Here is an 18364-nt window from a genome sequence, read left to right as displayed (position 1 = left end):
ATTGTAACATCTGTCTGCTTTTGGTATCCTATTAATGTTGTTCTCATAAAATTACTTAAGTAGTTTTCTCTTTTCAATGTTCTGGAAGAGAGTGCACAAGTGGTATTCTTTCTGAAATGTTTGCACTGATGAATCCATGTGGGTGTCTAGTTTTCTTTATGGGAATGTTTTTAACTATACATTCAATTTCTTTTATAAATAAAAGGCTGTTCAGATGATTTATTTCTTTTGGAGTTATTTTGTGTGTGTGTGTGTGCTTTTTTAGGGCCACACCTGCAGCATATGCAAGTTCCCAGGCTAGGTGTCTAATCAGAGCTACAGCTGCCGGCCTACACCAGAGCCACAGCAAGCTGGGATCCAAGCTGTGTCTGTGACCTACACCACAGCTCATGGCAACGCTGGATCCTGGACCTACTGAGCAAGGTCAGGGATGGAACCCAAATCCTCATGGATACTAGTCAGATTCGTTTCTGCTGCACCACAATAGGAACTTCCTGGAGTAATTTTTGATAGTTTGTATCTTTCACGGAATTCTGTCATAGATTTTGCCCTTGGGGGCCTTTTATTTTGCTCTCTAGGTACTCTGTATTTACACAGGCCATTAAATGCTGCTTCCAGGTTCTGCAAATTTTCTAAGGTTTGATTTGGAAAATAAGAATGACAGTGTAGCAATGCATGAACCAGTATGATTAAGCTGTCCCTAAGAAAATGCAGAAGTAGCTTTACTTGATTGCTACAGGGTCACATATTTTAATGTAAGTGAAAAAACTGAGACACTGTTGTTAGAATATTTTTAAGAGAAGTATAAAATTTTTTTCACAACCCTATTTTGCAGATTACAATTTAAATTTTAATAAGATTACTGACCTTTTAAGTATTTTGCTTTTGTATGGATAATTAAAAGTATTAATATTTAAGATATGACTATTGCCAATAGATTACACATTTTTGTTTATATAAATAAACCTCTTTTCTTTCTTACATTTCTCGGGGGAATCATTTAACTCCTCTGGGCTTCAATTTATTCACTGGTAAAAATGAGGCAAGTAGACTAGACATTTACTAAGATTTCTTCTTAGACTTTAAAAATGTTATTACTCCAATACTTAGAACTAACTGTGAAAAAATATTTGTTAACTATGAAACCAAGTGTTTACTTTTAAGGTATTTAGTTAATCAACCTAAACATAGATGCCCAGTAAATAATTTGTAGATATTATAAAATGATTTTTTTTTCCCAATTTACTTCCTTGTAAGCTGCAAATCGAAGGTAATATTGTTTGGGGAAAGAGAAGAAATGGAGTCACAAATAAAATCTTTTTTTTTTTTGTCTTTTTGCTATTTCTTGGGCCGCTCCCACGGCATATGGAGGTTCCCAGGCTAGGGGTTGAATCTGAGCTGTAGCCACCTGCCTACGCCAGGGCCACAGCAACGCGGGATCCGAGCCGCGTCTGCAACCTACACCACAGCTCACGGCAACGCCGGATCGTTAACCCACTGAGCAAGGGCAGGGACCGAACCCGCAACCTCATGGTTCCTAGTCGGATTCGTTAACCACTGTGCCACGACGGGAACTCCACAAATAAATCTTTACGCTCCATGTTCCAAAGGAAGATAAATGTTTTATTTAAAGCTATCCATCTGAAGTCCAAGTCAGAGTGACACTTTAGCGTCAGTACTTTTGTTTATCAATCTTATTAACAAAGACAACTTGGTTGCTTCTAGTTTGGGCAATTATGAATGAAGCTGCTATAAACATTGCATGTTTTTGAAAAGACACCTTGGCACCATGGCAGCAGCTGTTTAAAGTACAGGATTAAATTGTGGGAGTTTAAATTCTTCGCTAATCCTGGAAATCACGCTTGTTTTTTAGGGACGAGCTTGATCAGAAACAAAACAGTTTTACTCAATGTTACATTGACTGGGCCCTCTTCATGGCCACATGGACACAATTTATTCTTTAACAGGAGCCATGATCTGGTTCAGCTATAAAAGTTTCACTGTAGGGTATGTGTAAAGAGAAACATTTACAAATTACATTATAATACAACGGACTATAAAGATATAGATTTAGTCATGGTTTATCCTTTGCTCATTCTTGGAAGATTTTTAAAACTAAAAATTTTAATGAAAAAGCTCTGGAAATCTTGAGTGTGGCTTACCATCCAATTTGTCTTTATATCCAAGAAGAAAATTATACTTTTTTTTTTTTTTTTGGCTGTGTCTGCAGCATGTGGAAGTTCCTGGGCCAGGGATCGAACTTGTGCCATACCAGCAACCCAAGCCACTGCAGTGACAATGCTGGATCCTTAACCCACTACGCCACAAGGGACTGCCTAAACATTTTAAATTAAGGTAAGTTCAGGTCAGTTTGGTGTTTTAGCAACAGCACTGCCTGTAGCCAATGCTTCTGGTAGTACCTGCAGCATCTCTCCCCGGTCCACCTCAGATTTCAGCCATAGCTGTGGTAGCCTGTTCACCTCAATCTCTGCCTCGCTTTTTAGTGACAACAACGCACTTCAAATGAATGTCCCATCTCTCCACTTTCTGACAAAGTGTCCTTTCTAGGCCATGGGAACCTCTGAGGCCTATATGCAAGTATATCCCCAAGGTGCAGAGGAGAAATGTCCTTAACCAATGGGTCCAGGGCCAGTGGACCATGATCCAGCCTCTAGTCCTTCTAAGGGACAATTCTGGGAAGCACCTGCTCATTTCTAAAAAGGGTGCTGATCCTGGAATCAAGTTCCAAGCACTCACAATGGAAATCTTTTTTTTTTTTTGTCTTTTTGCTCTCTCTTTGGGCCACTCCCACGGCATATGGAGGTTCCCAGGCTAGGGGTCGAATCGGAGCTGTAGCCACCGGCCTACACCAGAGCCACAGCAACGTGGGATCCGAGCTGCGTCTGCAACCTACACCACAGCTCACGGCAACGCCGGATCGTTAACCCACTGAGCAAGGGCAGGGACCGAACCCGCAACCTCATGGTTCCTAGTCGGATTCGCTAACCACTGCGCCACGACGGGAAGTCCCGGAAATCTTGATAGTACACCCTTGCATTGTATTTTCGTTCCTATCTCATTCTTTCTGCTCTCACTCCTGCTTCCTGGGATTCATTCACAAATCGGCTACTTACATCCAAATGATTGTTTCAGGGTTTGTTTTGGGAGGAATGTAACATAGGACTTTGGTAATGAGTGACCCTTGAAAGCAGATTCTTAGGATGAGATTCTGAAATTGAGGTGACTTACCTATTGCCATGATGAGCAGGATGGTGGTAATCCCTGGCGTGATCACAATTCCTAGGAATCTCACCTGTGATGGAATGGGATAAGAGAAATGGTTACCAAGTAGCTCTGTCACCAGAATGGTCTGGGGCCAAAGGACTGTGAAATTGCTTAGCATTTGTTATCTTCCTTGGAAGCTTTGAAAAAAGGGAAGTAACAGACTCAGATCAGCCAACTCTCATCTTAGGGTACACTGAAAGCCAAAAGTCCACCTTGGCAGTGTTTAAAGAAACCAACCATTATCTCCTTAGCCATAGGACTGCTGGAGTGAAAAGCAGACTCAGAGTGGAATAGTAAGGGTGGCAGAACTACGAAGGAGATAAAACAGGCAGTGTCCACAAGCCTCCTTTGCTAACGACACAGCCCTGATATCAAGGAAGAGGGACCAAAAATCGGGATGAGAAAATTTGAGTGGATGTGCCTGAGGAGCTTGAACCCTTGGTTTTCTCTGAACTCTCAAGTCAGCCAAGCAGCTCTTTTTCCCTCACAAAGGAGAGCAGCTTCTCCTTACCTGGAGACCATGCAGTGTTCACCTGAAGTAGATACCTTCTAAGATGACTCTTACTACCTCAAGGTCTAACTTCCTCCCATTGCCATGAGAAGAATAGCTACTGCCAAATTTTAGATGAGAGAGAAAATACAGACCTTAATTTGGGAAGAAAAAGCTTTTACTGAAAGAATTTTAGGAACTGGCTAATAATTACTGACAGGAATTTAGAGAATATGTGTGGGAACGGGTATTGCATGTGCTGGCCCAGAGTGGCAGAATACAAGACTGGACAGAGGAGTTTATTGACAGGGGAGCACTCTCTCTTGACTCAGATTTAACATCCTAGCAAGGACACATGTTGTTAACAGGCTGTTGGGATGGCTTCTTGAAACTTGCTCATGATAATGGCCACTACTAAATGAGAAAGAGATGCTGGAATTGCCCTGTCAAAGTGTTGAAGAGGTCAGTGGCTAGAGAGGTGGGGATGTTAGAATGGACTTATGTCATGTGTCAGGATAACCAACCTACTCTTTTCCCAGGAAGAGTCCAGAGGACACACGAACACACACGCACACTCTCTCTTTTTTTTTTCCTCCAGTCCTGGTATATGCAAGTTCCTGGGCTAGGGATCAAATTTGAGCCACACCTGTGACCTGCGCCACAACTGCAGCACTGGGCCACTGACTGAACCCACATCCCAGCAGGGACCCAAGCCACTGTAGAGACAATACCAGATCTTTAACCTGCCGGGCCACAGCAGGAACTCCAAGAACTCTCTTTCCTAAGGCAATAAACACTACACTACTGAGAGTGACAACAATACGCCTGAGAAAATTAATTAATTATGTCAGAATTCATAGTAGGAAATGATGCCACAGAATTGGACTCTCAGAATCTATAACGGCAAGGAGGAGGTAGTGGTATTCCAACCATCACTGACAAAGTGGCAGTAAGGCTGAAGTGGCAACCAAGGCTCCTTGGTGTGCAAGAAGCACAGTATACCTCATGTTCAACATAGAGGGCAAGAGACTAGCATATAGCTTTACTTGTAAAACCCCAAAAAGCAAGAGCCAGTGAGCAGAGAGTCAATGTCAACTGCTATAATGGAAAACTGTTATTCTATAACAGTTATTTCATGTCCATTAATTGAAAAGAAGGCCAATGCCTTTTGAAGAATGCTCTCTATGCCACTGCAAGTATATAGAATAAATACCTGCCCAGCCTTTCTCTAAAGTATGATAAGCTACTTATCAAAGTAACTGCACAAATGCAATCCCTTCAAAGGGAGCGGGATAAGAGGGCTGAACTGACTTGATATCACGGATCTAAAGTGTCATTGTTGTCCCTCACTTAGACAGCTTATGGATGCCAGTTAATAAATGAAGTCTGGTGCCACTCATCTTGCAGTAGTATCAGTTGGTCCAGATGGATCCCTGTGGCTATTTCCCTAGTCTCTAAGTGCATATTTGGGATCTTCTTAACAGTTTCACATTGGTTCCCTGCTCCATGGAATAAAATCCTTTATGATAGGGAGGATCATGAAGAAATCCCTAAAATTGCACCCCTCCGCCCCAGCCAAAAGAGTAAACCAAAAACGATATTGCATTCTGAGTAGAGCTGCAGAGACTAGTACCGCTTTCAAAGACTTCAAAGTGGTACCCTCTGCATTCACCTATACGGCCCCTGCTAAAACCATATCCATACCATGGTGGAAAACAATGGGCTACCATAAACTTCATCAAGCGGTAGAACCAATCATGGCTGACATGCCAGATATAGTACTTTTCCTGGAACATATCAGGCACAGTATGTGGCTGCTGATCTGGTAATCATTAAGAACATCAAAAGCGTTTATATGGAAAGCATGATGCATGTTAGCCTATTGTCACAGGACTATGTTCACTCTCCTGCTCTATCTCCCACAGTGTAGTCTGCAGGGATCTTGTTCATCTTGTTACTCCACAGAACTTCATGCTGGTCCTCTATACTGTAAATCAGGCTCATGAGACCTGGTGAAGGGGGAGCATAAAGCACACGTGGTGCTCTATAAGACACATGTAAGCCAGGGGATGGAAGTTCAGAGCCCTGCAGATTTTAGAGGTCCAATGGTCGGGAGGGTGTTGGGACATGCCTTCCAAGTTAAGGACAAGTTATTGAATATGCCCCTCTACCATTAGGAAAGAGGGACAGCATGTTAGGGATGTTAATTTTTGAAGCTAAATGCTGCACACACCCATTTATGGGGAGAGTTGGAAGACTGCCAGTTTCAAGTGGGGCCCAGAGCAGGAGAATACTCTGCTGCAGGGTCAGCCTGTGATGCATGCTGCCCTTCTTCTCAGATTGTATAACTGATTATCCACTGATGCTATACCTATCTGTGGTAGAACACTGGATAGCATCTCTGGCAAGCTCTTACAGAAGATTAACAGAACAGATGATGCTTAGGTTCTGGGACCAGGGCATGCCTTCTCAGTTTGAAAAGCAACCCTTGGCAGGCCTCTGTGCCCAAAAGAAACTGAGAATCTGCTCCTATATGACATCAAGTAATTAAATAGAGTTGCCTGTCATGAGCTAGGTGTTATCAGGTTCACCAAATCATAAGGTCAGATGGTAAGAGTAACAATCCATTATTTGATGGAAATGATGCATTTGGGATCAAGCCTGAGCAAGTCCAAAGGGCACACATAAGTTACATGGACAAGCAGCTTGGACTCCCGATCATGTACCCCTCTTGCACGACTGCACCTACTTCAACCTACCCCTGTGATATGGGGAATCCCCTATGGTCAGCGTATCAGTATTTATTGCTACAATAATGCTATATGATAAACAACCCACAAACTTTGTGATTCAACTATTAGCATTTATTTTTCAGGCAGCTAGGGCCAGCTGGGAATTGGCTAGGCAGATTTTCTGATCGCAGCTGGGTTTGCTCACACCTTGGGGTTGGCTGCTATGTGACTAGGACAACCTAGCTTTGCTCCACACATCTCTCCTTTTCCATCATTCTATCCTAGTCATGTTTTTCTGTGTCAGTGGTGGAGGGACAAGAGAAGGCAAGACCAAATCACCCAAGTGTTTTTCAAGCTTCTGCTCAGATAGCATTTGCTAACATTCTATTGACCCAAAGAAAACTACATGGCTATAGATTCAGGGTCCAAAGGGGAGGCAGAATGCTCCATGTAGAGTGGGAAAGCAACGACAATTTTATGGGAAAAGGCATGTTGACAGAGAGAAGTGAAGAAGTGAGGCTATTTCAGCAATATCAACATACCAGATGACAGAGGAGGAAAAAGTGGGTCTTGTTCATGGATGCACCAGCTTGCTATGTTGGGGAGAGCCAAAAATGGCTGGCTTCCATACTATATCCTCTCTCTCAGGTGGCTGGAAGGATTAGTAGTGAGGGAAAAATCTTCCTGATGGACATAGCTTCACACATTGCACTTGGTCATCCATGTTGATGGAGAAAGACGTGGCCTGAGTTAAAGATAAAGTCTTTTGATTATGGAAAAGTGTGTAGATTTTTGTGTCATGGAGTATCAGTAACAGCCCACCTGAGAAGGCAAAGATTAGGTGGACAGGATGATTCCTTCAGTAGATTTCAGCCTGCCTTGCCCTTGACCACTCCAGGCTAACACAACACACCCACAAGTGAAGTAATCATAGTGGCAGAGATAAGGGCTATGCATGGACCCAACTGCTTAGGCTTTCTCTCGCTAAGGCTGCTATAATTACGCCATTTTGAATATGTAATCTGTCAACAGCAGAGACTAGTGAGTTTGTAGCACTCCTTCAAGAGAGAAATTAGCCACTTGGGAGCAAGTTGTTATAATAATTTCCTTCCATCTTGAAGGAGGAAGCAATTCTTTTCTACTGTAATTAATTTGTACTCTTAATCCAGGCTTGTTTTCCCTTCCATCAGCACCCCTGTCATCATTATTACCATCTGAGCGTCTACAGAATGCCTATTACCAACATGGTATCCTGCATTACACTACTTCAGATCAAGGGATAATTTTGTAACAAATAAAGAGCAACATGAATTACCGGATCCATGATCCTATCATATGCAGCATTATCCAGAAACAGTCAATCAAATAGAACAATGAAATGGACTATTACAGGGTTTATATAGATACCAGTTCAGTGATTACAGCCTGTAGAGTTAGGGTGCTATTCTCTAGGATGTGATACATGCACTATACCAAAGGCCAGTATGTGATTCCAGATCCCCAGCTGCTAGAATACTTGGGTCTACGAGTCAGGAGGACAGAAATAGGATTGGCCTTTCTTACCACCATTCTCAGTGACCTACTTGCAGAACTGTGCTTCCCATCCCTACCACCAGAGGCTCTGCTGGATTGGAGGTCCTGTTTCCTAGACAGGGGAAGAGGAAAAAGCTAACACATTTCTATCAGGAAGTAGAATACGATTTCCACAGAACTGAAGCTACTGCTGCCAACTGGTCTTGGGTTGCTCATGTCTGTGGGATAACAGGTCAAAAAAAAAAAATGAGTTAATATGTTAGTTAACATGAGGAGCTAGGATTATAATTATCAAATGAAACAAGATGTGTCTGAAACTCAGGCGATGCACTGGGTGATTCTTGATGCTGCTATACCTGATGTGAACAGCAAATAGACAAATGTGATCATCAGAGCCTAAAAGGGGCAAAGTAACCAAGGCCCCAGATCTCTGAAGAGATGAGGGTCTGGGTTTCTCTGCAATGCAACCAAACTAGACCTGAATTTCTGACAGAGGGCAAGGAAAGTCTCAAATGATGGTGGAGGAAGGGGATTACGGATATGAATTTTGGTCTTAGGTTCAGTTTATAACAACAGGAACTATAGCTTGTCTCACTGATCCTCCCGTGCAGCCTTTTATAGACTGTGACTGGCCATCACCTTGAAGACTTGGTGGACTTAACATGGGACTCAAACAATTGTGAACAGGCAAAGGGTAGACAGCAGCACACACCTCTTTTGCCCCACGTCACATCCCCGTGTTAACTTCTATCAGCTCACTCTGATAAGCATAATAAGAACGTCTGACTTTGACAGTATATGAACTAATGGCCAAGTTGTAAAGAGCTCTACATGCTAATAAACACCACCAATAAGTTCCAAATTCACAGTGTTCCCTTCATGGCTCAGCGGCTAACGAACCCGACTGGTATCCATGAGGACACAGGTTTGATCCCTGGCCTTGCTCAAAGGGTTAAGGATCTGGCCATGAGCTGTAGGTCACAGACACAGCTCAAATCTCACATTCTGTGGCTGTGGTGTAGGCCGGAGGCTACTGCTCCAACTGGACCGCTAGCCTGGGAACCTCCATATGCCGTGGGTGTGGCCCTAAAAAGACAAAAAAGTCCCAGACTCACGATAAATATGATATGTAAGCTTCCAGTCATCAAAGAAAATTTCAATCAAGTATCACTTTCTGCCAGAAATTTAACAACTCTTAAGATACAAAGGTACATAATACTTTTCATGCTAAAATATTCACAAAAATTGAATAATTCACTTGGCCAAATCACTTTTTTTGCACTGAATCTATTTTTGATCAGTAAACTCATATTGACTTCATTTTAGAAGCTTACTGCATCCTTGAAATACTCCATCTTAGTACTTTATTTGGGCTATTCTATTTTTCAGTTTAAGGCCCTTTATTTTGGTAATAAGACATACTGCCAGGTTATTATAAATGCTTTATTTTATTTTATTTTTTTAACATTGAAGAAGCTTGGTGGTGGATATGTAGCCGTTTGATATTTTTGTGACTAAGAGTTAAAGTTAAGGCTCTTCTTTTAATAGAATAGAAATATGCACCAACACATGAATATGCAGTTGTTACCAAAATCAAGCTTAGTCACTAAAAGAAGATTCGCTATCAGAACTTTCTTCTGTATTTTTTTCACCTTCACCATCAGGCACTGGAGCATCTGGCCTCCTGAAAGAGAAGGAAAAAAATTTTAATGGCTTTTCCAGTTTAAAAAAAAAAAAAAAAAGCACTAACTGTAAATTAGATTCATCCTAGAATACTGTTGCTAATAAATCTGCCAAGTCTGTGTCCTTAACTGAGTGCCTCCCGCTCTCCACCACAGCATGCTTCTCACTGGCTTCTCCAGCACCATGGGGATTCAGTGCTATTCTTGTATAGGCCACGGCGCTGTTTTGCCTTGCCAGTCCTTACACAGTGTGCTACTTCAGCACTTTCTGCTTCTCATTACCATGGAGACCCAACTACAGACAGAGATGCGATCTGGTGAGCCTAGCATGAGCAGTGCTAAATCCTTACAGCCTCCAAGTGTCCAGGAGGTACTGAGAAAGGAAAGCTAGAAATGGAAAGAAAAGGAAAAGGTTCATGTTCGGGGAGTAATTTAAAAATGGAAAGTTCAAAAATGATTAAGAAACACAAGCAATATGGAAATTGTGTGAGAGAGGAGTGTCTGGTCAGAGAAGGTTCTTGATGTCTGCGGAATGTTTTCTCTTATGTCTTATCATCAGAGAAAGACTATAATAAGAATGAATTGGTAAAAATGTCTTGAAGATTCCCTAGGCACAGTAAGATATATGAGAATGGTTAAACTCCAACTTTGTATAGATGTGCTGTAATAAACCCAATGAAATTTTGATAGAGTCATTAAAATAGTCAACTAGATAGGCTCCATAGTGTTTATCAGTATATCATTTAATCAATATGGCAGTACTATCACTCAGCCCCTATGCATTCTTAGCAAGAAAGTAAATAAGCAAATAAAATATACTTTAGGGGGGGATCCAAGAGAGAATGTAAGAATAATATACCTGTCCTGTTTGTTTAAAATAAAATTTTAATTTACTTATATAAATGGAATAAACACTCCAATTAAAAGGTAAAAATGATTTTAAAATACCATTACCCAGTTAAAAGCCACAAGACTTATTTTTCCCTAAGGCTCCTTGATTCTTATTAAAGATTTAAAACACCAACAGATAAAATTCTTCTTTGTTATAAATATAACTATTACTAAAATAAGAAAATTATAGTCTCCTACTTACTTTGAATTATTAAAAATCATGGCTGAGTTATATATCTTTTTAATACACATGCTACGAAATGGAAGAAATGCTAGTGCTGCTCCCTTGCAATTGGTCAAACATAAACTCATTTTTTTCTGCTGTACAATTTTAGATTATGCCCATGAGGAACTCACATGCATAAAAGTTTAAAGGTGGGTACAGCGTTTATAGGTTTTGACTGATGCTCCATCTGCCTAAAATACTAACACTTCATAGACTTCATCATCTGCCACAGAGGCCAGAACTCTAGGAGTTCCTGTCATGGCTCAGTGGTTAACGAATCCAACTAGGAACCATGAGGTTGTGGGTTCAATCCCTGGCCTTGCTCAGTGGGTTAACGATCCGGCGTTGCCGTGAGCTGCGGTGTAGGTCACAGACACGGCTCGGATCCCCGCGTTGCTGCGGCTATGGCTGTGGCTGTGGCATAGGCCAGTGGCTACAGCTCCGATTTGACCCCTAGCCTTGGAACCTCCATATGCCGCGGAAGCGGCCCGAGAAATGGCAAAAAGATAAATAAATAAATAAATAAATAAATAATAAAAGGCAAAAAAAAAAAAGGCAAGAACTGTAGAAGCGGTGGGCCTAAACACTGGGCCCACGGTCCCCAGTAAACTTCCCTTTGTTACAGTTGATTTCTTACTGTGTTCACTTTATTAAAAAGAAAAACATTACCAAAAGGAATTTGAATACTACATCAAAATTATATTAGTATCTATGGTAACTCAAGCAAATAAAACAATGTACACAACTCCCTTAACGTAACTGCCACTTAAGGATAAAAGCAGCTTAGGTCTAGAAGGGAATGAAATTACAAAATTAATTTACGTGTGTAACAATTTTTTAATATATGTGATGCTACATAGCATAGTAGCTAGGACCAGACTCTGGAGCTAGACTGCTTGGGTTCAAATCCTAGCCTCACTACATACCTGCTGAGCAGCTTTGAGGGAAACTCTTTAACCACTGTGTACCCAAGTGAATGGATTGTGTGATGATTAAGATGAATTACTAAATGTAAAGTATACTGAATTATATAGACTATAATGGCACAGAGTATCTATATTAAGTAGATGTTATCTAAAATAATAACAATAGTAATAATGATACTAATAATAATGATGATAGATACTGGTTGGGTCCATTACCGCTGAGCTACAACAGGAACTCAGACAAATTATTGTTATACAATGTGATATGCAAAAATATAGCTGTACTAACTATGCTTGTTCGAAAAGAAAAGGTAATTCACTTTACTAGGATTGGTCACAGAAGGCTCCAGAGAGGTGAAGACACTTGTGAAGACTGTTGGGATATGAGTATGAACTTGCCATTAACAGAAAAGGTGGGAATAAGAGGGGATGAAAGCGTTCTGAGTAAAGAAAATAATGGGAATGGTGCAGCACACTGCATTTGGGACCCCAAAGTCACTGGGCAGCTAGGGAGTAAAGTACTTGGGGTACAACAGCAGATGAGACTAGGCCACTTGGCAGGGACAACAGGTGGAGGGTGGGGAGGAGTTACGAAATGAATGCTTTCACTGAAATCACACAACAAAGTTTAGGAATCTTAAGTAGTCATTTCTTTTTTTTTAACTGAAGTATAGTTGCTATACAACATTATGTAAGTTACAGGTGTACAACAAACACCGTGGTTCACATTGTTAAAGCTTAAATCCATTTGTAATTATTATAAAATATTGGCTATATTCCTCATACTGTACAATATATCCTTATAGCTTATTTATGTTATACATAATAGTTTATACCTCTTAATCTTTTACCCCTATATATTGTCCCTCCCCATTCTCTCCCCCCTCTGGTAACCACTAGCTTTTCTCTATACCTATAAGCCTACTTTTTTATTGTTATATTCACTAGTGTGTTAGTTTTTTTAGATTCCACATATAAGTTATACACTGTCTTTCTCTACCTGATTTATTTCACTTAGCATAATACTCTCCAAGTCCATCCAAATGGCAAAATTTCATTCTTTTTCACAGCTGAGTAGTATTCCATTGGGTATATATACCTTTTTTTGTTTGTTTGTTTTGCTTTTTAGGGCCACACCTACAGCATATGGAAGTTCCAGGCTAGGGGTCTAATCAGAGCTATAGCTGCCAGCCCACGCCACAGCCACAGCAATGCCAGATCCGAGCTGCGTCTGCAACCTACACCACAGATCATGGCAATGCTGGATCCTTAACCCACTGAGTGAGGCCCAGGATCAAACCCACAACATCATGGATCCTAGTCAGGTTCATTAACCACTGAGCCACAAAGGGAACTCCTATATACTGCATCTTTATACACTCATCTGTTGATGAGCACTTAGGCAGTCATTTATTTTTTAATTTTATGCACATACTACATTTTTTTGAGTATATGCTTTTATTTTATTTTTTAAGGTACTCCCCTCCCCAAACTTATACCTTCCGATTATTATTTTTTATCATTTATATATACATTTTTTTCTACTGTACAGCATGGTGACCCAGGTACACTTACATGTATACATTCTTTTCTCTCACATTAAATGTTCCATCATAAGTGACTAGACTGAGTTCCCAGTGCTACACAGCAGGATCCCATTGCTTATCTATCCCAAAGGCAACATTCTGCATCTATTTGCCTCAAGCTCCCAGTCTCTCCCACTCCCTCCCCTTCGCCCTTGGCAACCACAAGTCTATTCTCCAAGTCCATCATTTTCTTTTCTGTGGAAAGGTTCCTTTGTGCCATATATTAGATGCCAGATATAAGTGATATCATATGGTATTTGTCTTTCTCTTTCTGACTTACTTCACTCAGGATGAGAGTCTCTAGTTCCATCCATGTTGCTACAAATGGCATTATTTTATTCTTTTTTATGGCTGAGTAGTATTCCATTGTGTATACATACATCTTCCTGATCCAATCATCTATCACTGGACATCTGGGTTGTTTCCATGTCTTGGCTATTATGAATAGTGCTGCAATGAACATGTGGGTGCATGTGTCTCTTTTAAGGAGAGTTTTGTCCAGTTATATGCCCAGGAGTGGGATTGCCAGGTCATATGGTAGTTCTATGTATAGATTTCTAAGGTGTCTCCCTACTGTTTTCCATAGTGGCTGTACCAGCTTACATTCCCACCAACAGTGCAGGAGGGTTCCCTTTTCTCCACAACTTCTCCAGCATTTGTTATTTGTGGACTTCTTAATGATGGCCATTCTGATGGGTGTGAGGTGGTATCTCATGGCAGTTTTGATTTGCATTTCTCTAATAATCAGCGATGTCGAGCATTGTTTCAAGTGCTTGTTGGCCACCTGTATATCTTCCTTGGAGAAATGTCTATTCAGGTCTTTTGCCCATTTTTCAATTGGGTTGTTGGCTTTTTTGCCGTTGAATTGTATAAGTTGTTTGTATATTTTAGAGATTAGGCCCTTGTCAGTTGCATCATTTGAAACTATTTTCTCCCATTCTGTAAGTTGTCTTTTTGGTATCCTTTGCTGTGCAAAAGCTTGTCATTTGGTTTATCCATTCACTTCTTGATAGGTATTGGGGTGTTTCTATCTTTGAACTATTGTCAATAATGCTGCTATGAACATGGGTGTACAGATATCTATTTGAGTCCCTGCTTTCACTTCTTTTGATTATATACCCAGAAGTGGGATTGCTGGATCATATGGTAATGATATGCTTAGTTTTTTTAGGAAATGCCATACTGTTTTCCATAACAGTTACATTATTTTACATTCCCACTCACAGTGCACAAGGGTTCCAACTTCTTCATATTCCCATCAACACTTTTTTCGTTTGCCCCATTTGTTTTATTTTATTTTATTTTATTTGAGCCACACCCATGGCATATGGAAGTTCCCAGGCTACGGGTCGAATTGGAGCTGAGCCACGATGGAAACTCTAGGCCCACTCATTTTAAAATAAATTTAAAGGTACTCTGATTTAGAATTGCTAGGAAAACAAAAGCTATACAACTAGAGTTCTTCTGGTATAGAAAAAAGGAAAAAGTTCAAAAAAATCATGAGAATTAAATGAGGCAATATAGATGAAAGCATTTTATAAGTTACAAAGCTTTACAAAAAGTCAATGTAATAATAAAACTCAGAACAATATCATCATTTGCAGACTGGATATTTACATTCTTAGGGGGAACAGAAATTTGGCTTTTTATATTATGATCAGAATTGTTTAATTGCATACATATGAACCTTTTAAGTTTTTTTCATGGAAAGAAGTTTTAAAGATATGTTTTAAAAGGTTGCTACTTTGGCTGCACCCACGGTATATGGAAGTTCTTGGTGCAGGGACCAATTCCGAGCCACTGCTGCGACGTATGCCACAGCTGCAGCAGTGCTAGATCCTTAACCCACTGTGCCAGGCTGGGGATGGAAGCTGCACCTCAGCAGCAACTGAAGTTGCCACAGAGACAACGGGATACAATAACCTGCTGTGCTACAGCAGGAACTCCTACTCTCAGTATTTTAAACATACAAGTAAATCACTAAAAAAGATGTACATCAGCAAAATGCAGAAAAACATGTAAAGTCATAAGTATATTCATGATTTATCCTGTCTTTTTAAAAAATCTCAATCTGTAGTGGTTATAATAAAAAACACTAGGAGTTCCCGTCGTGGCGCAGTGGTTAACGAATCCGACTAGGAACCATGAGGTTGCGGGTTCGATCCCTGGCCTTGCTCAGTGGGTTAAGGATCTGGCGTCGCCCTGAGCTGTGGTGTAGGTCGCAGACGCAGCTCGGATCCCGCGTTGCTGTGGCTCTGGTGTAGGCTGACGGCTACAGCTCTGATTCGACCCGACCCCTAGCCTGGGAACTCCATATGCTGTGGGAGCAAGTGGCCCTAGAAAAGGAAAAAAAGACAAATAAATAAATAAATAAAAAACACTAGGTTGGCAGGTATATTTTAATAAGCACACTTACATAACTTGAATAATTTGTATTTTACATATTCAAGACTATCAATAAAAGTCTTAGTGAAAGCAAAACTTTTTAAACTCTTTTCTAACTTCTTTAAAAAGAAGTATTTTCAAAGAAGTTACTAAGTTGATGTCAACTAAAACTGAACCAAAATTTAGAAAGGATAGAAGAATAAACCATACACAAACCAGCACTTTTTAGGATACCAGATGTCATGTGCATATTTATTTCTGACACCTTTCTCCCATTTATGTAAATCAAATAAGACTATCAACCACGATTCCTACTGCCCTCATCCCCTCCTTATACCCTTCCTTGTTTCAATCACATAATCCAGGCCTAGGCAGGTCATAAGAATCTCTTGCCCTGAAAAGAGATCAATTCAAGATAGTGTACATAACCCAGGCAGGGACAAGCAGAATGTTTCCCTAGAAATGAGCTATGGACTATGGAGAAGGGGCTCTCTTTCTGTTTGGTTGGTCAAACTAGCAATATTAAAGTCATATAAAATATAATGCAAATATTATTTGTTGATTCCTTATTTTCAAGGAGGAAGCTCATCAGAAGCAGAAGACAAGTGGATTATTATGCCAAGGAGTAAAGGAGGAATGAAGTGCCAGATGAGGGACAAGACCAGCCAGCCAGCACTCATGCTTCTGCATCCCTGATTCTGTCCTACTTAGACTTCATAGATGTGTGAGTCAATAACGTCCCTTTGTGCTTAAGCTAGTTTGAGTTAGTTTCTGTGATTCTGAACATGAAATGGGTCCTAAAATACAAATATCATTGGTTTAATTTGTTTTCATTAAAGAGATATCTGTATTTGTTTTTTAAAACCACAGCTACTTTTTAGGACACCAAACATTATAAACATTCTTTGGAAAAACATTTATTTACATAGATAAATAAAGACATTTTTTCACTTTATTTAAATTTAACAGTTGAATCTCAAGCAGATTAAGTGCCAAAAAACACTGTTAATAAAAATACTGCTGAGTAGTGGGAGAGAGTGCAATAGTTATCATTCAAGTCACTTTTCAATATAAACTATGGCACACGTAAAGTTATAATGTCACATGACACTTGCCAATTAGTGTTTTTCTCAGAGCTCTGTGCAAAGGCAATAAGTGGCCTGAAGGAAGGGGCAAAACACTAAATTCCTGAAGTGGGATTGCATTGGCTAAATAAAGACACCTGGGTGAGTTAAAAACACACACACAAGTTTGACTTTGCTATTACAGTGAACAGAAAGACTTATTTCAGCATTATATTTATTCAAAATATACATTCTTTGGTCTTTTTTTTTTTTTTGTCTTTTTGCCATTTCTTGGGCCGCTCCCGCGGCATATGGAGGTTCCAAGGCTAGGGCTCTAATCAGAGCCGCAGCCACCGGCCTACACCAAAGCCACAGCAACGCGGGATCTGAGCCGCATCTATGACCTACACCACAGCTCACGGCAACAACGGATCCTTAACCCACTAAGCAAGGCCAGGGATCGAATCTGCAACCTCATGGTTTCTAGTTGGATTCATTAACCACTGCGCCACGACGGGAACTCCTGGTCTTTTCTATTTTGAATGGACTTCAAGACAGGTACATCCTGTTGTGGTAAGCAGATTCCCACAGGCAAAAAAACAATTAATGTCTAATATCATAAAGAAAAAGCCAGCCGCCCTAGTTAAAAGAGGTTTCTGCTGTTTATCTTAGGGTTCTTTACTTCCCAGCAGCTCTTTATCTCTTGCCTGCTAGACACTGACAGACCATAACTGCCTTTTTTTTGGCTGTGCCCAAGATCCAACTTGTGCCAGAGCACTGACCGGGGCCACAGCAGTGACAATGAAAGATCTTTAACTGTTAGGCCACCAGGGAACTCCCACAAATGCTTGTAACCCATCCTCTTTGATATTTTTACTATCTCTTACTCTTGACATCGAGGGCTTCAAGAGTGACTAATCTCAATTTTTTGACACTGATTTTTCCTGTCCTATACTCTCTAGTCAGTCTGCCAGCTAGTGGTTGGGAACTGGTAATTATGCTGAGTGGAATCCTAGCTCAGCAAGAACCAAAAATATGGAACAAGTAAAAAACCTATTTTTGGAATGGTCCGGTTGAGGAATTGAGATCAATTCTATTCTCAACCAGCCAAAACCCAACCTTTAATCCATTATATTGTTCTGTAGCTAGGGGTGGACAAAGATCACTGGCAGATAAGGAATTCCCTTAGAAGGCAGGAAAATCTATCAGACGTGACTTGAATATAATTAAAGTTTTCTTGCTTTTCTTTCGGCTAATGCTAATAAATCTCCTCTTGCCTCAGTGATAAGTAGGCTGAGGTGGTTACTTTTATTTCTGGCAACCATAATCATGGTCATTCCACAGTCTGGGAGGAGGGTATAAATGTCTTTTCAATAGATATGTCCAGGACAAAGGCCAACTGAACTGGTTCTGTTTAAAGCCTGCAAAGTAACTTGCCTTCTTTAGCCCAATCAGTTTCCATCTGCACCCTCCTATTAATCTTAAGAGTGTTACCACATGCTCAGTGAACACCAAAGGGAAAATAAACACACACACACACATACACAAAAGAGTATGACCAGTC

At 40.5% G+C, this 18364-nt stretch overlaps 1 protein-coding gene and 1 long non-coding RNA gene across 3 annotated transcripts in view; both read right to left on the bottom strand.

Moving 5' to 3' along the window:
- The window catches only part of LOC125131480 (uncharacterized), a 43002-nt gene extending 33968 nt beyond the window's left edge, over window positions 1-9034 (bottom strand). The window contains exons 1-2 of the long non-coding RNA XR_007135930.1: window positions 7050-9034; window positions 3250-3313 (exon numbers count right to left, since the gene is read on the bottom strand). This is a non-coding gene — a long non-coding RNA (uncharacterized LOC125131480). The remainder of the gene's footprint in view (window positions 1-3249; window positions 3314-7049) is intronic.
- A 435-nt stretch (window positions 9035-9469) lies between these two features.
- Window positions 9470-18364, bottom strand: part of WASHC3 (WASH complex subunit 3) — a 58669-nt gene continuing 49774 nt past the window's right edge. For both annotated transcript variants that reach the window (XM_047788175.1, XM_047788174.1), the window contains exon 7: window positions 9470-9724. In XM_047788175.1, the coding sequence (XP_047644131.1) occupies window positions 9640-9724 (85 nt within the window). In that variant the 3' untranslated portion in view covers window positions 9470-9639. The remainder of the gene's footprint in view (window positions 9725-18364) is intronic.

The sequence above is a fragment of the Phacochoerus africanus genome, chromosome 7 (assembly GCF_016906955.1).
Source record: "Phacochoerus africanus isolate WHEZ1 chromosome 7, ROS_Pafr_v1, whole genome shotgun sequence".
Lineage (NCBI taxonomy): Eukaryota > Metazoa > Chordata > Mammalia > Artiodactyla > Suidae > Phacochoerus > Phacochoerus africanus.
This window is presented reverse-complemented; position numbering and strand designations above follow the sequence as displayed.